The sequence below is a fragment of the Schistocerca serialis genome, chromosome 8, assembly GCF_023864345.2.
Source record: "Schistocerca serialis cubense isolate TAMUIC-IGC-003099 chromosome 8, iqSchSeri2.2, whole genome shotgun sequence".
Taxonomy (NCBI): Eukaryota; Metazoa; Arthropoda; class Insecta; order Orthoptera; family Acrididae; genus Schistocerca; species Schistocerca serialis.
Genome location: NC_064645.1, coordinates 472,242,705 through 472,267,853, shown reverse-complemented (window position 1 = coordinate 472,267,853; position 25,149 = coordinate 472,242,705). Strand labels below are relative to the sequence as shown.

At 45.4% G+C, this 25,149-nt stretch overlaps 1 protein-coding gene across 1 annotated transcript in view; it reads right to left on the bottom strand.

Annotated features, from left to right (window-relative positions):
* The window catches only part of LOC126416223 (putative inorganic phosphate cotransporter), a 261,101-nt gene that overhangs the window by 22,127 nt on the left and 213,825 nt on the right, over nucleotides 1–25,149 (bottom strand). The window contains exons 8-9 of the mRNA XM_050083826.1: nucleotides 23,699–23,831; nucleotides 8,947–9,102 (exon numbers count right to left, since the gene is read on the bottom strand). Of these exons, the coding sequence (XP_049939783.1) occupies nucleotides 8,947–9,102; nucleotides 23,699–23,831 (289 nt within the window). The remainder of the gene's footprint in view (nucleotides 1–8,946; nucleotides 9,103–23,698; nucleotides 23,832–25,149) is intronic.

Below are 25,149 nucleotides of genomic sequence, written 5' to 3'. Positions count from 1 at the left end.
GCGATGCTTCGGTTTCCCGCCAAAAGAAACTCAATGAGAGCTTCTGCTTGCAATGCACCCCCGTTACAGACGCGATTTTGAAGCCCACATATAGCGCCGCCACGTGTCTGAACTTATGAAACTGAAGCGGGTTTATTCCACGATGTCCCACAACAAATCCGGAAAACTGGCTGAGAAAAAAATTGTGTTGCACAATTTATTCAATGCCCCTCGTACATGATTCCAGATCTGTGTCGCTCATTTTCATGTCGTCTTCGCGTAAAATGTCCCACTTCGTTCTGCTGCAACTAAATCCACCTATGAATTACGTAAATAGACATCATTTCACCTGTAGCGCCTCAGACATGTAATTAGATACTTGTGAACGATGTCGCAGAGAAAATGACACGGCTTCGGAACGGAATTCTGAAAATTCATTGAGGCAACAAAAGTCATGGGATATCTCTTTGTATCGTGTCGGACCTCATTTTGTCCCGCATAGTGTAGCAACTGGACGTAGTATGGACTCAACAGTCGCTGGAAACACCGAGCCATGCTGCCTCTATAGCTTCCACAATTCGTATTTCTTGCCGGTGCATGATTCGGATTTATGTCGGCCGATGTGCCTGGCCGAATCATTCGCTCGAGCTTTCCAGAGTGTTTTTCAAACCAACGGCGAACAATCGTGGGCCGGTCACATGGGGCATTGTCATCCATAAAAATTCCTTCATTGTTTGGGAACATAAAGTCCATGAATTGCTGCATATGGTCTCCAAGAAATCGAACATAGCCGCTTCCCGTCAATGATCGGTTCAGTTGGACCAGAGAACCCAGTCCATTCCATGTAAACACAGCCCACTCCATTACGCAGCCACCACCAGCTCGCACAGTGCTTTGTTGACGACTTGTGCCAATGGCTTCGTGGGGTCTGCGCCACACTCGAACCCTATCTGATCAGTCACGCTTTTGCAGTCGTCTAGGGCCCAACAGATATGGTCACGAGCCCAAGAGAGGCACTGCAGCCGATGTCGTGCTGTTAATAAAGGCACTCTAGTCGGTCGTCTGCTGCCACAGCCCTTTAAAGCCAAATTTCGCTGCACTGTCCCAACGGAGACATTCGTGGTACGTCTCACGTTTATTTCTGCCTTTATTTCACACAATGTTGCTTGTCTGTTAGTACTGACAACTCTACGCAAACGCCGCTGGTCTCGGTCGTTAAGTGAAGCCATCGGCCAGTGCGTTGTCCGCGATGAGAGGTAATGCCCGAAATTTGGTGTTCTCAGCACACTCTTGACACTGTGGATGTCGGGATATTGAATTCCTTAACGATTTCCGAAATTGAAGGTCCAGGCATCTAGCTGCAACTACCATTTCTCGTTCAAAGTCTGTTAATTCCCGTCGCGCAGCCATAACCACTTAGAAACATTTTCATATGAATCAGCTGAATACAAATGACAGTGCCGCCAATGCGCTGCCCTTCTATATCTTATGCTTGCGACACTATCGCCATGTGTATATGCGCAAATCGCTATCCAAAGACTTTTGTCAGCTCAGTTTACTAATCTTTTGTCAGCTCAGTTTATTAATCTTTTGTTTGTCTGAACCGAAGCTCGATATTGACTCAGTCCTGATGTCATCTTTCTTATGCTAAAAGCTTTGGAGGCAAACGTAACATTTAATGTACTAGACGGGAATAGAAGCAGCTGGATGTGTAGGGCTTATCCATGAATGCGGAACTGTGTCGCTCACGTTCACGGAATATTCGCGGAAAATGACTCACTTTGTTGCGTTGGAATTACATCCGCAAATGAAATAAATAAAGCGACTTTATTTCACCTGAAGCATCTCAGACATGTTATCAGATGCTTGTGAACGATGACTCAGGACCATTTTCACGGCTTGTGGTGTCTATTCAGAAAACATGATACGCCTTCGGAGTTTCAAACGTGGAATCCAAAACTGATACAACAATATCATCGCCGGAATGAAGTTCAGTAAGGTGGAGACATTAGCGGTATCGCATTGAAGATGTACACCATTGTCGTCACATGAGACATTCTCATGAAAAATCAACGCTGATAAACAATCATTGAGGAAGTTTCAGTCCAAAGAATTCAAAAAGAGTATTTGCATTTAATACTATTTATAAATTTACCTCTCGGCTTGAATTATTTATTTCGGGTCACGGTGATACACGGTACATTTAAATGAAATTAGAAAAAAATTATTTTTGCACTGAACTGTGGTAGCAGATACTTTGGAGGACAAGGAAGGAGCCTCCGCGAGAGCATGCTATAGCAACATCATCAGATCATAGCATGCCAGCGTGGCCTGGAAACGTTATCAATAACGATAACGGCCAATCCTTCCACCACCGGAAACCTTGGAAGAACGCCGCAAATAGGCACATCTCAGAGCCAGTCCTGACAATTGTTAGCCTAAACGTCGAGGGAATTACAAGGAACCAACAACGCATCTTATCGGAACTCTGCCAGACTCATGAATGGGATGTGTTATGCATCCAAGAAACCCACATAGCCGCAGAAGCAAAAACACCTGAAATACACTACTGGCTAGGCTTTGGGATATTTTATGACATAATGGGAGTGACTCATCTCCATCTGAAGACAAATATTAGATAAATAAGAAAAGCTTTGCGTTAGAAAAGGGGAAGAAACAAACGTCTAGTTTCAATGACATGTAATGAACAAATACTCTACTGGCCATTAAAACTGCTACATCAAGAAGAAATGCAGATGATAAACGGGTATTCATTGGACAAATATATTTATTATACTAGAACTGACATGTGATTACATTTTCACGCAACTTGGGTGCACAGATCCTGAGAAATCAGTACCCAGAACAACCTCCTCTGGCCGTAATAACAGCCTTGATACGCCTGGGCGTTGAGTCAAACAGAGCTTGGATGGCGTGTACAGGTACAGCTGCCCATGCAGCTTCAACACGATACCACAGTTCATCAAGAGTAGTGACTGGCGTATTGTGATGAGCCAGTTGCTCAGCCACCATTGACAAGACGTTTTCAATTGGTGGGAGATCTGGAGAATGTGCTGGCCAGGGCAGCAGTCGAACATTTTCTGTATCCAGAAAGGCCCGTACAGTACCTGCAACATGCGGTCGTGCATTATCCTGCTGAAATGTAGGGTTTCGCAGGGATGGAATGAAGGGTGGAGCCACGGGTCGTAACACATCTGAAATGTAACGTCCACTGTTCAAAGTGCCGTCAATGCGAACAAGAGGTGACCGAGACGTGTAACCAGTGGCACCCCATACCATCACGCCGGGTGACACGCCAGTATGGCGATAACGAATACACGCTTCTAATGTGCGTTCATCGCGATGTCGCCAAACACGGATGCGACCATCAGGATGCTGTAAACAGAACCTGAATTCATCCGAAAAAATGACGTTTTGCCATTCGAGCACCCAGGTTCGTCGTTGAGTACACCACCGCAGGCGCTCCTGTGTGTTCAAATGGTTCAAATGGCTCTGAGCACTATGGGACTTAATTTCTGAGGTCATCAGTCCCCTAGAACTTAGAACTACTTAAACCCAACTAACCTAAGGACATCAGACACATCCATGACCGAGGCAGGATTCGAACCTGCGACCGTAGCGGTCGCGCGGTTCCAGACTGAAGCGCCTAGAACCGCTCGGCCACTCCGGCCGGCCTCCTGTCTGTGATGCAGCGTCAAGGTTAACCGCAGCCATGGTCTCCGAGCTGATAGTCGATGCTGCTGCAAACGTCGTCGAACTGTTCGTGCAGATGGTTGTTGTCTTGCAAACGTCCCCATCTGTTGACTCAGGGATCGAGACGTGGCTGCACGATTCGTTACAGCCATGCGGATAAGATGTCTGTCATCTCGACTGCTAGTGATACGAGGCCGTTGGGATCCAGCACGGCGTTGCATATTACTCTCCTGAACCCACCGATTCCATATTCTGCTAACAATCATTGGATCTCGACCAACGCGAGCAGCAATGTCGCGATACGATAAACCGCAATCGCGATAGGCTACAATCCTACCTTTATCAAAGTCGGAAACGTGATGATACGGATTCCTCCTCCTTACACGAGGCATCACAACAACGTTTCACCAGGCAACGCCGGTCAACTGCTGTTTGTGTATGAGAAATCGGTTGGAAACTTTCTTCATGTCAGCACATTGTAGGTGTCGCCACCGGCGCCAACCTTGTGTGAATGCTCTGAATAGCTAATCATTTACATATCACAGAATCTTCGTCCTGTCGGTTAAAATTCGCGTCTGTAGCACGTCATCTTCGTGGTGTACCAATTTTAATGGCCAATAGTGCAGAAGGAATGCGACTAGCTGTGGGAGCACCATATCCTAAACACAGCAGTGCCATATTCGTAAGAGCTGACATGACGGTGACTTCTGTCGGAAAATCTACAGCCAATGATATTGAAATACTAACAGCTGAAATTGGAAACTTTGCAGTAACATCCGTGTATAAACCTCCAGGAAAAAAATTTGCTTTCACCCCGCCAAAAAACTTCACAAACAAAAACACCAAATTCATTGTAGGAGATGTTAACTGCCACAGCAACACTTGAGGATATAGTGAAACAGACGAGAATGGACACCTGTTGGAGGAATGGATAGAAACAAGAAACCTATCAATCCTCCATGATCTAAAACTTCCCCGTCCTTCACAGGTAAAAAAAAGGAAACGTGGATGTACCTCGAACACAGCATAGACCAGTGGGGATACAAGTGTATAGAGCATTCAAGACCACTACAGTAGCGTTTCGCAGAAGATTTAATTTTAAAAAGGTCAGCTACGGTCGCAGGTTCGAATCCTGCCTCGGGCATGGATGTGTGTGATGTCCTTAGGTTAGTTAGGTTTAAGTAGTTCTAAGTTCTAGGGGACTGATGACCACAGATGTTAAGTCCCATAGTGCTCAGAGCCATTTGAACCATTTTTTAAAAAGGTCAATTGGGAAACTTCCGCAGAGGAACTGGATAAAGCCGTAGTAAACCTCGCCCTAACCCCAGAGTACTACGAGGAATTTGTGCGAATGCTACAGAGAATCTCCAGGCAACATATACCACGAGGCTGCCGATAGCATTACATCCCAGGTCTCTCACATGACTCCTGGCATCTCCTAGCCAAGTACGAGGAATTATACCAAAAGGACCCCTTTCATCAAGAAACTACGGTATGTGGCACGGCTCTGATGGAAATGCTAAGTGAAGCTCGGCAAAACTGATGGGTGGAGACCCTGGAGAGGTTGGATATGACAATAGCAGCAAAATAGCCTGGAATCTGATTAAAAATCTTGACGGAGACCCAAATGGTCCCAAACAGTCTGCCGCGGTAACACCTAATCGAGGGGCTCATCAACTGCTCCTGAATGGAAAGACTAATACAAAACAACAGAAAGTAAAAATTAACAGTACTTTACAATGAGAAATTACAATGAAGGAATTCAACAAGGGTGTCAGCAATATGAAAAGCGGCAAAGCAGCTGGGGTGGATGACACGTGCACGGAGCAGATCAAACGCTTTGGACTCTGCACAAAGAACTGGATCCTGCCAGTCTTGAGTCAATGTCGCGAAACGTGTAAAATCCCCAAGATGTGGAGGAAGGTAAGGATAATGGCACTCTTGAAAACCGAGAAGGCACCTCATTCACCAAAGAGCTATCGTCCAATATCTTTCCTGTGTCATCTTCATACAAACTATATGAGAGATTTATTCTAAATCGTATGACAGACTATTGAGATGCAACTTATTCCTCGACAAGCTGGTTTTAGACCTGGAAAATCATGCACTAGCCAAATTATGTACGTAGCAGAACATATAGAGGAAGGACACGAAAACAAAAAGATCGACTTTAGCTCTGCGTATGACACAATTAACCACAGGCTGCTGCACCAGAAGCTCTATAAGGAACTAAGAGACTATCAGTTTGTTAAGATTATCGAGTCCCTATTACAAAATAGACAATTTTATCTCGTCCTCAATGGAAAAAAGAGCAGATGGAGAAACCAGAAAAATGGTCTGGCTCAAGGAAGAGTTTTGGCGCCCTCCCTACTTAATCTGTACACCAACGACCAAGCGATGCCTAAGTACACACAACATTTTCTGTATGCGGATGACATGGAAATTACAGCACAGAGGAGGACCTTTAAGGATGTAGAACAGAAGCTGGAGAAAACTTTTAAAGAAATGTCAGAATATTATAAAAACAACTTTCTTAAGCTAAACCCGTCCAAAACACAAGTCAGCTCCTTCCAACTTCGATCCTGGCAAGATAAGCGTAAACTTAACGTCTCTTGGAATAATATGTCACTGGAGCATACAGACAAACCAACTTACCTGGACGTGGTGCTCGATAGATCTCTGACATAAAGGTACGCTTGCGAAAACATGCGACAAAGGGTAACTGCCAGAAATAATATTCTGCGGAAACTAGTTAACAGCAAATGGAATGCTAAACCTTCCATATTAAGAACCACCGCACAAGCCTTATTATTCTCTACAGCCGAATATGCCTGCCCCATATGGTCCAGTGTATGTCGACATGAGTCTTAATGAAACATGGCGATTAACAACTGGATGCATGAAACCTACTTCCCTATCAAAAGTATATAGAGCTGCCGGGTTTGCGAATCACAACTCTCGGAGAACATCACATGAATTCACAGAGAGGCTAAGACAAACTATTGACGATCGGCATCCCCTTTTTGGCAGTGAGTGTATTATTTTTTATTCACACGTCAAGTTCTGTAGGATCAAATTGAATATCAAATCTCCAAGGTCATGGAACGTGACAGTACATGACATTACAACATAAAAGTAATAACAGATAAAAATAAATGTTTATGAACACAAAAAATTCAGTCTATAAGTTTAAGTAAACGCAATCAACAATATAATAAGAATCAGCTTAATTTTTCAAGGAACGTGGTCGACTGAAATCCCGTAAAAGGTTCTTAGCCACGATAATAGAGGAACCGCCAGCTGATTACCCACCTGCATAGGAAACGGCCAGTGGATTCAGCACAAACTGGAAGACATGTAGGACACTGAATCGAATAAGGACGGAGGTGGCCCCAGTGAAGAGAAATATGATTAGGTGGGGTCTTGGAACCACGGATAAGTGTGACTGGCGCTGTGCAGGGTATGGAGCATCTGCTCGCCTGCCCGAACTGGCATTATAGGTGCAACCCCGACGATTTATGAATGGACAAGAAAGACGCCTTGGACGTGACCCCATACTGAGGTGAAAGATTGTGACCGGGTTTTCGGACACGAAAAAGTAAAAGAAAGTAAGCAGATACTTTGTGAACTTTTACAAATAGGCAGTTACAATGTTGACTGGGAAACACTGTTTGGAATTATGAGGGGAGCTGGAGTAAGGTTCAGGTAGCAAAAGGTTATCTATTACTTTTACAGAAACCAGACTGCAGTCATAGGAATCGAAAGACATAAAACGGAAGCAGTTGTTGACAAGGGGGTGTACCACGGCTATAGCTTACTCTCGATGTCATTCAATCTGTACAATGAGCAAGCACTAAAGGAAACTGTGGTGTCACCGCCAGACACCACACTTGCTAGGTGGTAGCCTTTAAATCGGCCGCGGTCCGTTAGTATACGTCGGACCCGTGTGTCGCCACTATCAGTGATTGCAGACCGAGCGCCGCCACACGGCTGGTCTAGTCTAGAGACTCCCTAGCACTAGCCCCAGTTGTACAGCCAACTTTGCTAGCGATGGTTCACTGTCTGCATACGCTCTCATTTGCAGAGACGACAGTTTAGCATAGCCTTCAGCTACGTCATTTGCTACGACCTATCAAGACGCCATATTCAGTTACTATAAGTACTATCTTCAAGAATGTATTCTGAACAGATAATATTGTGACTCATGTACCGTCAAGAGCGACGTTCATCATTAATGGATTAAAGTTAAGTATCAAACTAATTATGTCCGCCTTCTGAATTCTCATTCCTTGTCATGTTCCAGACCTCACGTCAGTATAGTTCTTCCCTCCTCATGCCAACCTGCGTGAGCTAAAACGCGTGCATTTCGGCCTCCACTCGTAACACGGTGAGGCTCTTCTGCTAACACAAAAGAAACCAAGGAGAAATTTGGATAAGTTCACGGGGAAGACATAAAAATATTGAGGTTCCCCGGTGACACAGTAATTGTGTCAGACACGGCGAAGGAATTGGGAGAGCAGTTGAACGGAAAGGATTTCATGATTATCACGTCACAGTCACCCTCGAATAACTATGAGGGAACTGATTGCACCACTTAACTCTGTCAACCCACTGGAAATTTCAGCTGCAACTTTGTGGATTTCTGTCACCTTTTCCATACTTAAAGTTCATATCTTAGCGTATGATCGATTCTTGGTCTTCAAAAATCACAATACTCTAGATAAGTGATAATCAAACACGCTTGCTCAAAAGCCAATTCTGACATTGGGAAACGGCACCTCGGACCACATATCTTATTATTAAGTGGTAACCTACTTAAATGACACACATCAAAAAGAGATTTGCATCACCTCTGTTCCGAGAATTCCGGAACCTGTACAGAAAATTGGAATAGAGATCAATATAAACATCATTTCCGCCCTTTTTATTGCTCATGAAAACCACTCTTGCATATTGTACCACCATACAGCGAGACCTTCAACGGTGGTGGTCCAGACTACTGTACACACCAGTACCTCTAATACCTAGTAGCACGTCCTCTTGCATTGCTTCGCATGCTACATTTCAATGTTACATTGTTTAGAGCACCGAGTGGACGAAAACATTTCTTATTCCATTTTCAAGCCTACAGTGAAACTTAACATACTGATCACTGTTGTTGAGGCATCCAGCTCCCGGTGTTGCTAACCTACGCATTGCGCCTGTTTATAAACTGAGCCTCGTAGAGTGGCAACTTGCGAATGAAGGACTCACCTGCGTAATTGGGGGCGAGGTCGTGGTGGTTGGCAAGACTGGTGACGGTGGCAGCTCCGTTCAGACCCAGCGACAGACTCAGGATCGCCACGGCGAGTGCCTCGTTCTTCCCCACGTAGCCCATCCCAGCCATCATCACAGCCGGTAAGAAGTGCGCTGCGGCAAACAGAGGCGAGAATAGACAAAACTTACTTCTGCTAGAGTGACTTTATAAGCGGGTTTCTGGTTAACAACCACTGTCACATTTATATATCGACATCTATACAATGCCTGTCATTCTAAATTGTTTGGCGGAGGGCATTTGGAACGATTTTGCTGACATTAAACATACAGTTACTCCAGAATGAGACTTTCACTCTGCAGCGGAGTGTGCGCTGATATGAAACTTCCTGGCAGATTAAAACTGTGTGCCGGACCGAGACTCGAACTCGGGACCTTTGCCTTTCGCGGACAAGTGTTCTACTAACTGAGCTACCCAAGCACGACTCTCGCCCCGTCCTCACAGCTTCACTTCTGCCAGTACCTCGTCTCGTACCTTCCAAACTTTACAGAAGCTCTCCTGCGAACCTTGCAGAACTAGCACTCCTGAAAGAAAGGATATTGCGGAGACATGGCTTAGCCACAGCCTGGGGTATGTTTCCAGAATGAGATTTTCACTCTGCAGCGGAGTGTGCGCTGATATGAAACATCCTGGCAGATTAAAACTGTGTGCTGGACCGAGACTCGAACTCGGGACCTTTGCCTTTCGCGGGCAAGTGCTCTACCAACTGAGTTACCCAAGTACGACTCACGCTCCGTCCTCTCAGCTTTACTTCTGCCAGTATCTGCAGGAGAGCTTTTGTAAAGTTTGGAAGGTAGGAGACGAGATACTGTCAGAAGTAAAGCTTTGAGGACGGGCGTGAGTCGTGCTTGGGTAGCTCAGCTGGTAGAGGAAATGCCCGCGAAAGGCAAAGGTCCCGAGTTCGAGTCTCGGTCCGGCACACAGTTTCAATCTGCCAGGAAGTTTCATACAGTTACTGTTCGCTTCCATAGCGTAGCGGTAGCGTTACCGCCTGCCACAAAAGGGGCCCGGGTGCGATTCCCGGCAGGGGATTGGGTTTTGTGTGTCCTTCATCATAATTGACTCCTAAGTCACCGATGTGGCGTCACCTAAAATGGACTTACAATAAGGCGGCCGAACTCCCCCGAATGGGGCCTCCCGGCCAACAATGCCATACGATCGTTTACATTTCCATACGGTTACTACTCGTAATTTTGAAAGCTATACAAACAAGTGTGTTTGTCCCACTACCATTTGCTTATTATTAAACAGTTTCTACCTCATTAGGACACTGCCTGTCTGACGTTAGCCAAATTATCCAATAATCAGTTCTTAATAAACAAATATTAATGGAACAGAGCGCATTTGCTCGATTTTTACTCTTTAATAACAATTTTTTGTGCCAAAACGCAAAGGAAGGGTCCAGTTTTTTATTAGTTACCTGTTCCATAGATCAAATTCACGATGAACCTTATGATGTGGAATGTGTCAACAGAACAAACATGCGACGCTTACATGCAACAAGATAAAAAATAAAACTTGCATAACTACATGCTGACCATATACAGTTTTTTAAAATATATTATTAATCATATCTACTCAAGAAGTCCTCTATGGTGTAGCTGTAATTGTTAAGGGAAAACCCCTGTAATCTACATTTTAAAACAGCTCTGCTATCAATCAGACATTTTATTTCCTTGAGTAGACAGTCAAAGAGTTCATTCTCGTGGAAAAAGTGGATGAATCTAAACTTTTTAGCAAGTCTACGATATAGTTTTTCAGATTTAAGTTTTATCAATATGGCCTGCCTAAGAACTAACAATATTCTACACTATTATTTCTCATTGGTATACTAGGTTAATTGGGGGCGCGATATTTTTGGGCAGTACAAAAGCTAGCTCATTTGTGCGAAACCATTCAGTAACTTTCACAAAAACGTCATTTACTATTTTCTCTATTGATGCCTCTTTTTTTCAGCTTCACAGCAACGCTTTCATCATTTGCAAACATGGCTAATTCTGCCCCCTGATTTAAATAAAATGGTAGCCCACTAACGTAAAGCGAGAACAGTAGTGTGACAACGACGGAACCCTGTGGGGCTCCTGCTTTAATTTCTCCCCACGCATATCATCTAACTTCTCTCATTCTATTACTCGAACAGCCTGTGGCAACACTCTGCTTTCTCTTCCTTAAATAAGGTGCAAACCAGACATTCGCTGGACTACTCTTCCATATAAACTTAACTTCTCTAACAGAATATTATGCTCGACCTAATGAAATGCCTTCGATAAGTCCTTTTCGATATCGTTTGGTGACCCCTATGAACTTTCTTTTTAGAGTCATGATAATCTTTCTTATTACAGATGGGGATGTGAGATTAATTTTTAATTCACTAAATGACCTCCGTTTGCTCCTTCAGTATAGTGTTTTGCTTTCACTTTTGAACTATTTGTAGCAGTTTTCCCACCGATTTCCAAGAAGTAGTTATTAAAAATACTTACTACGCATGATATCTCTTTTACACTGCACCCATTCTTTTTAACAGAAATAATGTCATCTTATAGGTCTTCTTTTTCTGTCTGTGTTTTAACAATATCCATATTGGTTTAATTTTATTATCTGATCTGTCAATTGCATACAAGATGTTCGTTGATTCTCCTGAGCTTTTTTCAACTTCTCTTAATATCTTACAGTACTAATGACTTTCCATTACTACATTTAATTATCTTTCTACGAAAACTACTTCCAAAACTCATGAAATAAGTTGAATTCAGAGTTAGCATTTGGCTCATTGTAAACTTCACCCCAGTCAACACTTTTTAAGTTTCCTTTACAATCTTCAGTAGTTCTGTCATTCACCAGTCTGTCTTTTCTTAAAGTGTTTCTCTACTGTACATGAAGGCAAGTTATATAATGTGACTAACTGTGCATCGTGATGTGACAGTCTGTTTACCACTGTATAGGCTTGTGTCTCCTTGACTTCTCCTTGTTGAATGAATGCGTTATCTACAGGGTGAAAAGTATTTAAACCGACAAACTCTGGGAGGTTGTAAGGGACAAATATTTTTCCCTAATGTCATTTTTTCCTTTGAGGATTACTTAAACCGGTGGAGGCCGTATTACGTTCTTCAGTAGTTATAGGGCGTATTACGCTCTTCAGTTGTAGGCAACTGGTGTCCACCAGTGTAGTAGTAGCGCATTGTCTCTGTTTACTAATGGAGCGATACACCTGGAGTGAGTACGCTGATATGATTGGTGCGTACTACGTAGCGCACCACAACGGACGAGCTGCACAGCGGGTTTACCAACAGCAATATCGTAATCGCCATATCCAGCATCATACGACCTTTGCTGCTGTGTACCAACGTCTGCGTGAGACCGGGTCATTTAGCAGATTACCTGGACAGGGACGCCGTCGCACGGTAAGAACGCTGCGATTTGAGGAAGATGTCTTGCAGCATGTGGAGCGGGATCCTTCAATCAGCACTCGTGCAATTGCACGTAACATGGGGACGAATCAGACGAATGTAAGAACAGTCGTTCGAGAGCAATTTTTACGTCCATTTCACTTACAGCGTGTCCACAACCTGGAACCAGTTGATTATCCAACCAGAGCACAGTTCTCGCAGTGGTAGGTGGAAGAGTGTGAAATGCATCCTACATTTCCATCCTCTGTGTTGTTTACCGATGAAGCAACGTTCGGGTGTGATGGAGTCTTCGACATGCACAATCCTCACGTTTGGAGTGAGGATAACCCACATGCCACACTTAATAGCGCTCATCATCCATAACAATTCGTTATTTTATTGGCTCTGTGCACTATCACTCTTGGTATTATTTTGTTTAAAAATTCTTATTATGCTTCTGCTGCAGATTCTGCAATAAACTTGGGCCAGTTTAGACCGACATATTATTTCAGTAGATTAATGAATGCCGTTTTATTTAGATTATTAATGGGTTTTGAAAGAACAAACAACCCTTTTCATGTCGTTATTTCGTCGCACGAGATTTTTCGATACCTCACCTGGAGATGACACAGATCATTGTGACAGAATTAAGCATGCACACCTCGGCTGGCGCCTTTCAAGTTTCGTTTAACTTGAAAGACTTATTGTACATACATTGATAATGACAGATAATGACTTTTATATGTGGTAGGGGAGACACGTATTTTTTAAATAATTGTTATTCGGTTCATGTAAACTGAAGGAGGAGGTGGAGGAGAAAGGAAAAGCAAGGGATAGGGTTATTGATATCAGCTGCAACAGGACTTTGTCTGGCATCAGTGGCCAAGAGTGAAAATGTGGGGCAGATGGGAGATTTGAGCCCAGGAGCTTCTGCTTACTATGCAGTTGCGTTAACCATTGCACTACTTGACAAAGTGTTCATCCCAACTACGTGGAGAATCTCTGCCGACTCACATTCCCACGTAGCGCCATCTGTGTCGATGTCCTCCATGGTCGGTACTTAGAGATTCCCGCAGGAGGTCGGACATAACTGCGCATCCGCACTGAATGTGGTGGATACACTGCACATCAAGGCGAGTCAGTTCTATGATTGCGTGGTGTCTGCTCTTTCGTACATATTAGCTACTTAGAGATTTCTGCAAGAGGTCGGACGTTATTGTGCATCCGCTCTGAATGTGGTGTCTCCATCGCCAATCAATGCGAATCAGTTATATGACTGTGTGGTGCCTGTTCTTTTGGACAACAGGCAATGGATCCACCACATTCAGTGCATATGCACAATTATGTCTGATTCCTGCGGGAATCTATATTACCCAGACACTCAGACCAGTACCAAACGTTGTGTGTCAATACAGTATCAACGAAAACAGCGATTTAGTTCGTGCTATGTGCTGTCGCCCACTAGAACACGTGTACACGACAATTAAAAGTAACACCAGAACTACGGAGTATAGGCAAACCGTATCTGTGAATTCGAAACATGAAGATCTCTGGTAGGTGAGTTGGTAAAGTGTAAGGTCGCTGTACTAAAACTCACTGTTGGCAATTTTTTTACAGTTTACGCGTGAAATTGTTATAAGAGGGAACATTTTTCTGACATGTAAAAGGACGTTTTGAAGTCTGTAGCACTGTTCTTTTGGCAGTCTGCTTTCATTTCGTTAGTTGAAAGTAGCAGACCTATAGCGTACATTATCGATAACACCACACCTATCTGTCCACATGTACTCTATAGATTTGTTTCACGTGTAAACTGGGAAAAAACACTGCAAAGATAGAGTTCCAAACTGGGTGCCTTTAGTACGATGGTCTATTGCTGTACCAACTCACGTACCAGAGATCGTAACGTCTGCGGCTCACAGATACGCATTTCCTATATTTCGTAGTTCTGGTGTTACTTTTAAATACCGTTTACGCATCTTCTACTGGGCGATGAAATAAAACAACACTTTTGTTTTACATTCCTGTTTTGAAAGTTCCGTAATTCCAGTGGTATCTAATAAGCGATTTCGCGTAATACATTAAAGCTCATAAAATTTATTATTCTATTTGTTTACTAGTAGGTCATGCTTGTACAATATATGTTCGCAATATTGTGCTTTTACAAATGAAGCCATAATTAAGAAAATTTAGGTTAGCATTGTTATCTTTCAGTATTTTATATAATATGATGTATATCCTGTGTAAAAGTATTTTTTATGCGCCAGTTTCAGCATAAAATAAGTAAGGTTTTGTGGAGTTACTCATAAAAATGTTAAACTTTTAATTGTTGATTTAATAAATTTGTACTGTAGTTTTGTTGACTTAATTGTTAAAAAACGTATAAATAGGAGGAGCACAAGGCTCAAGAATGGACAGTTGGAGACAGTCTTAAGACGCAACCACTGTCTCTCACGTGTGTGCAATAATCTAATTGTTGTAATACAGTATAGTGACTATGTAGCCTGTTACGTGGAGTGGGCTCCCACTAAGAAGAAATGGTGCAGCTTGTCATAAATAAACCACTATAAAACGATTTGGTATCTGGATTATTTCATACAATTTACGTAACTTGATTCAGTTTGCAGATGAAATGGACCGAGGCAACGACTACTTCAGCAGAAGCAGCAGCAGGAAGCAGATTACTTCGAGTTACACCGAACTAAGATACGTATAAGAAATCAACTGAACTACGTATGTGTCACTGCAAAAAATGGTTCAAATGGCTCTGAGCACTATGAGCACTATGCGACTTAACTTCTGAGGTCATCAGTTGCCTAGAACTTAGAACTAATTAAACATCCATGCCCGAGGCAGGATTCGACCCTGCGATCGTAGCGGTCGCTCGGCTCCAGACTGTAGCGCCTAGAACCGCACGGCCACTGCGGCCGGCTGTGTCACTGCAGAACTAATTACTAAAGTGTAACGTTTTGGAAACTGTTCTAGCAGTAAACATTTGCATTTGTCTCAAAGTGATTCTTTGAGTGGTGGAGGCCAATGTGATCAGTAAGAAACATCCCCATGATCACAAGTTTCTTGATGTCTACGGAACACAAGGATAACAACAAATTTTTGAGTTTTTTTTTTGTTTAAATGAAATAATCTCTTTTGGATGTTGAAAATTTACGCCCCAGCAAAATTTCACTGTCTCCCCACGTAACAGTTTCGTTACAACGACAGCACACAGCAGGAACTAAAGAGCTGTTTTCGTTGATACTGTATTGACACACAACGTTTGGTACTGATCTAAGTGTCTGGCATCTGGAACTTTGGGTTTAAGTATCGAGCAAAGAGGGCATGGAACAGAGACTGCGTGTAGGTGGCGCTAGATGGGAATGTGGGTCGCTTGGAGAGATGTGCCGAGATAGTCCGCCCAGTTACGATATACAGTGTACAGGTAGCACAGTGGTTAACGCAATTGCTTACTAGGCGGAGATCACGAGTTCGGATCTCATTCAAGCACACATTTTTTACTCGTTGTTGTTGACGCAGCGCAAAGTCTTGATGCAGCTGCTATCAGTATTACCTTCCATTACCCCCCCCCCCCCCCTCATCCTTTAATCTCCGTAATATGTTCCACGGCTGCAGATTCTGCATGGTGTCTGTTGTTTCGGAGATGTCCGAAAGAACAGACACCATACAATCATATTACTATATTCGGTTTTAACCGTCAGATCTTGGCTACGTCCCTAGTTAGTATAGAGAATAAAACTCCGCTGATGAGCCTCTATAGCCCGCATCTCGTGGTCGTGCGGTAGCGTTCTCGCTTCCCACGCCCGGGTTCCCGGGTTCGATTCCCGGCGGGGTCAGGGATTTTCTCTGCCTCGTGATGGCTGGGTGTTGTGTGCTGTCGTTAGGTTTAAGTAGTTCTAAGTTCTAGGGGACTTATGACCACAGCAGTTGAGTCCCATAGTGCTCAGAGCCATTTGATGAGCCTCTATAACTGATTGTCAGTAGAGAGTATATTAACAAAAACAAAAAGGAATTTTTCCACTTGAATGTGAGGGGCTGAAGGTAAAGTTCGAAAATATTGTTCACCAGTCTAAATGTGTTTCCTTAAAATATCTAGCAGCAAAATATAGCTTATAGGTAATTCTTCTGACTGAATTCCTTGGTTGTACATAGCCTTAGATTGTACAGAAAATATTAATGCAGTAATTAGCACTAACTTTTATCCCTACCAGGTGTATCCTTACCATGGAATGTGTCTTACACCTCTCCACCCTTCTATTCGCCATTCATGCAATTACTTCATAACAACAGCATAAGTAATATTCACTGACAAATTATACTTGCCATCTGTTTGAGAAATCTAGCGTTCACGTTCTTTCAGATTCTCTTATTGTGCACGAGCGTCAGGAAAAAAACAATGGATGAATCGTTTAGAAAGGTACACATATATTGTAACTAGTTTCTGAGACGTGATTAACGATACTAATTAAGCACCACTTCCCGCCCGGTTAGCCGAGCGCTCTAACGCACGGCTTTCCGGAGTGGGAAGGAGTGCCTAGTCCCCGACACGAATCTGCCCGACGGAACTGTGTCGAGGTCCGGTGAACCGGCCAGTCTGTGGATGGATTTTAGGCGGTTTCCATCTGCCTCGGCGAATGCGGGCTGGTTCCCCTTATTCCGCCTCAGCTACACTACGTCAGCGATTGCTGCGCAAACAAGTTCTCCACGTACGCGTACACCACCATTACTCTCCTACGCAAACATAGGGCCCCCCAGGGGGTCCACAGCTCTTTAGTGGATACGTGCGTAGCGAGCATGGGCCCCTGAGCTAATGTGGGCCCTCCTTCCTTTCCGGGCTGCATACCTTCCTTTTCCGCATCCTTCCCTATCCCCCATTTTCGCCCCCCCTCCCCTCACCTCTGGCTCTTTCCTTCCCTTTCACTCCCTCTGTGAGTATGGTTTGTGCCGGAAGGCTTTATTCTGCACTCTTTTCAGTGTCCGCAGATGGGTTTCTGCAGCGTTTCTCCACACCAAGGCCGCGTACCCAAGCACCGGCCTGTTGAGTGCTAAGTACAGAGAGATCCAGAGTGTGTGGGCAGAGTAGTCGTGGGGTTAAGTAGAGGATACAGCAAGCGCATCCTTCCGAGAGCCCGGTCTCTCAGCTCCCGGATGTGTGGTCCCCATGCAGGGCACCGGTCCAAGGTGACGCCGAGGTATTTTCCAGTGTGACACCACGGAATGGGGCCTCCCATGATCCGCACTTGCTGCAGCGCATCGGGAATGCGCCTGCGCGTAAACACCACAGCCTGGCTCTTCCCAGGATTGAACTTGAGCCACCACTTGGTAGCCAAAGCTCTGATCTCGCTGCAGGCAGCTGCGCTTCATCCGCGCGCTCTAACTGCGCGTGTAGAGCGCGGTGTCATCGTTGTAGAGCGCATTCTTCGCCTTCTCTGCTTGTATGTCTTCATCCTTCCTTTGACCTTCTCTTTTCCTTACCTCTTCTCTTTACCCTTTTCTCCACTGCGGCGTTTGAGACCTCTTTCCTTTCCTTCCCCTTTCTTTGTTTTTCCCTTTCTCTTTCTTCCTCCCTGTGCGTGTCTGAAGGCCGACCCACGCATTTTCGTGCGTAGCCGGTGACGGGGTAACGCGTAATTCCCCGCCCCGGGTAGACAGGTAGGACACGTACGTACCCCCTGGTAACGGCCAGGCCCAGGGAGGGGTGATTACCCGAGCTGATACCTTCCGAAAGTGCCGATTGGTCCCTCCATCCGTTTCTCGGGAGGTGTGACCTGAGTTGTGAACAATCACCTAAGGCAGGAGTGCCCTCAGAGACGGCCCCCACAAGGGAGAAGCGCGCCATCGGAGACGCCGGTAATCATGGGGGATTCTTCCGCAATGGTTTCCTCATCTTCCACTATGTCTGCTCACAAGTGTAAGTTCACTGAGTCTCAGCCACAGACAGTTCTTCCATCGTTGCCACAGTTCCTTGTTGTTTCTCGGTCTGACGAAGGTCACGACTTTTCCACGGTCAACCCTTTCATTATTCAGAAAGGTGTCGACGCAATTGCAGGTCCTGTAAAGTCTTGTTCCAGATTACGGAATGGCACCTTGTTGTTAGACACAGTCAGTGCCCTCCAGGCACAAAAATTGCTGCGTACTTGACTTCTCCACACCTTCCCTGTCCGGGTGGAACCGCACCGTACTTTAAATTCCTCGCATGGAGTCGTTTATACACACTCCCTCGATGGATTGTCTGACGACGAAATTCAGCACTACCTGTCTGACCAGGGCGTAACGGCTGTTCATAGAGTTATGCAAAGGGTTGACATGAACATCATTCCAACCCGCACTGTCTTCTTGACATTTGACAAAGTTCAACTCCCATCCAAAATCAAAGCAAGATATGAGATAATTTCCGTTCGCCCTTATGTCCCAAACCCTACACGTTGCTATCGGTGTCAGCGGTTCAATCACACCAGCAATTCCTTTTCCAATCCGGCCAAATGTGTTACGTGTGGCAAGGATGCCCATAAGGGTGCTTGTCCACCTCCATCCCCTCGCTGCATCAACTGTATGGGCGACCACGCTGCTTCCTCTCGAGATTGCCCCATTTTTAAAGACGAAAAGCTCATCCAGGAAATCAGAGTGAAGGAAAAGGTGTCGACCTTTGCTGCTCGAAAATTATTCGCCAGTCGACAGCCCACCGTGCCTCAGACAGGAAAATACAGCACTGTCCTTGCTTATCCTCGGCCAACAAAGGAGGCGGCCACGCAGACTTGCGACCTCACCTTTAGTGCCACGGTCGTCAGATCGGTCAGCGCAAAGATCGCCCGTTCAACCTCACCAATTTCGCCTGCCCACTCTACGGCTCACCCTTCGTCGAGTTCTGCTAAATCTCGAGCCCAAAAGTCAGACACCAAGACTTCGAAAAAAGAGGATACTCGTGAAGATTTTTTACGTACCCCAGCTTCACAACCATCGGTTCCTCTTTCATCTAAACATCATATTTCCAAGAAGGCTAATAAGAAACCCAGTTCATCTCCTTCTACGCCAAGGCGTGTCTCATCTACAGCACCGCCTGGCGGAAATCGCCCTCGGCCGTCTTCTGTATCGCCGAGGCGCACTGCTGGCGGCCGATCAACCGGCCGATCGCTGGTGGCAGGAGCTGCTCCTGAACAACCTATGGATCAGGATCTTCTGCCTTCGGCTGAATGCCATTCCATGCTGTCGGTCGCAAGCTCTGAGCAGTCGTTGAGTTGATGGCAACCTTGGTCACATTCCTCCATTTTCTGTTCACCCTATGTCCATTATCCACTGGAATATCCGCGGCATTCGAGCCAATCGGGATGAATTGTCGATCCTCTTACGATCCTACTCGCCGGTCATCTTCTGTCTTCAGGAAACAAAGCTGCGTCCCCATGACCGCTTTGTTCTCCCCCATTTTCAGTCCGTCTGATTTGATCTCCCCTCTGTTGAAGGCACTCAAGCCCATGGAGGACTCATGATTCTTCTCCATGATACTCTCCATTATCACCCAATCCACGTAAACACTTCCTTCCAAGCTGTCGCTGTCCGTCTTTCCCTTTCTGGATACACATTCTCTCTTTGTGCTGTATACATTCCATCGTCCACATCAATGGCACAAGCTGATCTCCTTCATCTTCTTGGTCAGCTTCCACCCCCCTATTTGCTGGTTGGGGACTTCAATGCCCACCACCCGCTTTGGGGATCTCCACATCCTTGTCCACGTGGCTCACTATTGCTAGACGTCTTCCACCAAGCGGATCTAGTTTGCCTCAACACTGGGGTCCCTACATTTTTGTCTGCCTCCGACAAATTTCTCTCATTTGGACCTTTCGGTCGGTACTGTTCCGCTAGCTCGGCGCTTCGAATGGTTCGCCCTTGATGATACACACTCGAGTGATCACTTTCCATGTGTCCTTAGACTGCAACCTCAACTGCCCTATATGCGCCCGCAACGCTGGAAGTTTGTCCAAGCCGATTGGACACTTTTTTCGTCTCTAGCGACACTCGATGACCGTCACTTTCCTAGCGTCGACGATGAGGTCACACATATTACCGACGTTATTCTTACAGCTGCGGAACGTTCAATACCACGCACCTCCGAATTGCCCCAGCGCCCCCCAGTTCCGTGGTGGAACGAGGCATGCCGTGACGCAATACGTGAGCGGCGACGTGCTCTTCGCGTTTTCCGCCACCATCCTACTTTAGCCAACTGTATCCGCTATAAGCAGTTCCGTGCGCGATGCCGTCGCGTCATCCGCCATAGCAAGAAGGCAAGCTGGAAATTCTTTATTAGCTCATTTAACAGCTTCATTCCCTCCTCGGAAGTTTGGAGTCGGATTCGACGGTTATCAGGCGCGCCTAGTTTCTCCCCGGTCTCTGGGCTCACTGTCGCGCGTGATACGTTAGTGGACCCCGTCGCAATTTCTAACTCCTTGGGTAAACACTTTGCTGAGATTTCGAGCTCTTCAAATTACCCGCCAGCGTTTCTCCCGAAGAAACGTGCAGCGGAAGTGCAACCTCTTGCTTTCTTCTCTCAAAATCGCGAAAGCTATAATACTGTTTTCTCCATGCGGGAACTCCAACATGCACTCTATTCTTCTCGCTCCTCCGCCCCAGGACCGGATGGTATCCATATCCAAATGTTGCTGCATTTATCAGCCCATAGTCTGCGTTACCTCCTTCGCATTTATAATCGAATTTGGACCGACAGTACTTTTCCCAGACGATGGCGGGAAGCTATCGGCGTTCCTGTTCCGAAACCTGGAAAGGACAAACATCTCCCCTCTAGCTATCGCCCCATTTCTCTCACGAGTAGTGTATGTAAGGTTTTGGAGCGTATGGTGAATTGCCGTTTAGCTTGGTGGCTGGAGTCCCGCAGTCTTTTAACACCTGCCCAATGCGGTTTCCGAAAGCATCGTTCTGCAGTTGACCATCTTGTTTCTCTCTCCACTTATATCATGAACAATTTTCTCCGGAAACGCCAAACAGTAGCAATATTTTTTGATCTGGAGAGAGCATACGATACCTGTTGGAGGAGAAAACGGGGTACCCCAGGGCTCCGTGCTTAGTGTTGTACTGTTTGCTATTGCCATAAATCCAATTATGGATTGTCTCCTTCCTGATGTCTCGGGCTCCCTCTTTGTGGACGATTTTGCGATCTACTACAGCTATTAACGGACCAGCCTTCTTGAACGACGTCTTCAAGGATGTCTCGATAGCCTCTACTCTTGGAGCACCGAAACCGGCATCCGTTTTTCTCCCAGTAAGACCGTTTGTGTTAATTTTTGGCGACGTAAAGAGTTTCTTCCACCCTCCTTACATCTAGGACCTGTCAACCTTCCGTTTTCGGACGTCGCTAAATTCTTGGGTCTTACGTTTGACAGAAAACTGTGCTGGTCCTCTCACGTTTCCTTTCTTTCGGCTCGCTGTCTGCGATCCCTCAACACCCTCCGTGTCCTGAATGGTACCTCCTGGGGAGTGGACCGAGTGGTCCTTCTCCGCCTCTATCGCGCCTTAGTGCGCTCGAAATTGGACTATGGAAGCATAGTTTACTCGTCTGCTCGGCCGTCTATTCTTCGTCGTCTCGACTCTGTCCACCACCGTGGATTACGTTTAGTGTCTGGAGCTTTTTACACCAGCCCTGTGGAAAGCCTTTATGCTAAGACTGCTGAACCTCCGCTGTCCAATCGGCGAGCAGTCCTTCTGAGTCGTTATGCTAGCCATTTGTCTTCCATGCCTGCTAATACAGCCCATGACATTTTTTTTTCGATGCCTCCTTTGATGTAGGGTATGCAGGCCGCCCATCCTCCCTACTACCACCGGGAGTCCGCTTCCGTCAACTGCTCCATTCTCTTTCCTTCCGCTTTCCTAAAACCTTCTTGACAACTTGGGGTACAGCACCGCCTTGGCTCCGTCCCCGGATCTGCCTGCTCCGTGACCTTTGTCAATTTCCCAAAGATGGTACCCCTTCACTTGTTTATCGTCAGGCATTTGCTGCTCTATGTGCACAAATGAAGGAAGCCAAATTTATTCACACTGATGGCTCGAAAACATCGTTAGGTGTAGGGAGTGCCTATATTGTTGGCGACACCCCAAATCAATTTCGGCTTCCCGACCAGTGTTCGGTTTATACTGCGGAGCTTTACGCTGTTCTCCAGGCTGTCCACTACATCCGCCGCCATCAGCGGATGCAGTATGTTATCTGCTCAGATTCTCTCAGCTCTCTCCTCAGTCTCCAAGCTCCTTACCCTGTGCACCCTCTGGTCCACCGGATTCAGGACTGTCTGCGCTTGCTCCACCTGGGGGGCGTCTCGGTGGCGTTCCTCTGGCTCCCGGGACACGTTGGTATCAGTGGAAATGAGGCGGCCGATATTGCGGCCAAGGCTGCAGTCTCTCTTCTTCGGCCAGCTATTCAATCGATTCCCTTCGCCGATCTACGGAGCGTTTTATGTCGTCGTGTTGTTCTTTTATGGCACGCACATTGGTCGACACTTCCCCATAATAAATTGCGGGACGTGAAAGCTCTTCCTTGTGCTTGGATCTCTTCCTCCCGAACGCGTCGTCGGGAGGAGGTAATTTTAACTAGACTCCGGATAGGGCACCGTCTTTTTAGCCATCGACATCTTTTAAGCGGCGATCCTCCCACACTCTGTCCCCACTGCTCTCAGCTGTGGACGGTAAGACACCTTTTAACTGAGTGCCCCTATTTTACTCCGTTACGCGCCCGTCTACAGCTGTCGCCTGATATATCGTCAATTTTAGTAGATGACACGCGCTCGGCCGATCGCGTTCTCGAGTTCATTAGTGCCGGTGAAATGACGTCAGTCATTTGAAGCTTTTTTTTGGGGACAACCAACCCCTTTCTGTAGTGGATTTTTAAGCCTTCCTTCTGCTTTTAGTTTCTCCAGTTTTTTGAGTTTCGTTCCCATTGCTGCTGGTTTCCATTTTCGGTTTTTACTGTTTCCTAAGTCACGGACTGGGCGCTAATGACCATAGCAGTTTTGCGCCCTAAAAAAAACAAAAAAACGAAAACAAAAAAAACATAGGGGTTACACTCGTCTGGTATGAGTCGTTATCTGGGGGGGGGGGGGGGGTCCACCGGGGGCCGAACCGCACAGTAACCCTGAAAGAGTGGTTCGGTGTGGGGCGGCGGAGGAGTGAAGTGGACTGCGGTAGTCGTCGTGGGGTTGTGGACCACTGCGGCTGCGGCGGGGACGGAGCATCTCCGTCGTTTCCAGGCCCCAGTTAACATACAATACACTACAATACAATACATAGAAGCTCCACTTACATGGGATGACGAACAGCTTTCGGACCACGGTCTTGTTTCTGTATGGGTCGGACAGAATCCAGTCGCCCACAGAACTGAAAACTACTCCAAAGAGCAGCCTCATCAGGTACGGCAGACTTGCGAAACCTCCCGACTGCAACAGAAGAGCACTCACAGTACTAGCCAAAGTCTCTAGCACACATATACACTGCTGGACATTAGAATTATATCATAATGCAGGCGGCACACAGCAAACGTCAGACAAGTTTGGATACGCAAATGGTTAACATTTCAGCCCGCAGTAACTCCATTCACATTCTGCTTTGAGGAGAGAATAGGCGCAAGCTTCCTCAGTCAGAAATAGGGATGGTGGTTATCGCTGAGACAACCGGTTTTCGGTTATATCTGTTTTTTCAACGCCAGTTTAACCTGACTGTTAAAATCGACTTTCGGTTTTTGTTCCCATTACTTCCTATAATAAATGTGAAAATTTTGACTTCCTAAGTTTCAAGATACTGTGAGGTGTCCACTTGTATTTGGAGCCCGATTTTGTAATATGATTCATGAAAAATGACCTGAAACGGTTCTCATACGTAGAAGAGATTGTATCGTTGATACCACTGAGCCAAAGATGTTGCATGAGTGGCGGAATCGATTGTAAGTAGGAGCATGCGGAACGCAGTAGCAGTTACCGTTACACTCTGTTATAGGTAGGATATAATACTTAAAGCTAGTGGCAAGCTGTGAGAATTTAGTTGTTGGTCTGTGGACGTAAAATAACACAGCTTTTATAAGATGAAGTTCGTGCTCACACAGAGCCTGTAAATATTAGGTCGTAGTTATTTATATAAAAGTATAAAGTGTGTATTATTATTCTGTGAGGCTACAAGACTATCAAGAATTGAAGTGATAATGATCGTTAACAAGTACTGATCATTGTCCATGGCTGTTGTAGAAGAGTATTGAATTTATACTGCAACTCAAGGGAAAGCAACGCGACCAAATTTGTAAGGTAATGAAATTTTGTATATTTACTTTTAAGTATGCAGCAATGCGATTTGTGGATTTGGCTGAATTTTACAATACTGACCCTTCAAGGTAGAACCAAGTATTTTCCATCAGATTTAATGTACAGGTTGATTAGGTGTATCCGATTTGTAATATTTTGTGTGTTTTGTAATCCTGATACAGAGAAGTTAAATTTTGGAGTCTATTTTGTCAACCGATGTCAAACATTTTGTCATGTTTTTAATTGCGACAGTAAGTGAAAATTATAGAACAGTTGGGAAGTTCACTGATTTTGAAGTTAATGTAAAATGTTTCATATCAGTTTTTGTGAAGGTGAAACTTTACTTTGAATACAATTTTCAAACTGAAGCTTCGGTCTTAGCCTACCCCGTTATCAGTACCTCGTCCACTTCCATGTCGTGTTTATTTAAATCCAAGGATATTTTTTCTAAAATTAATCAGTT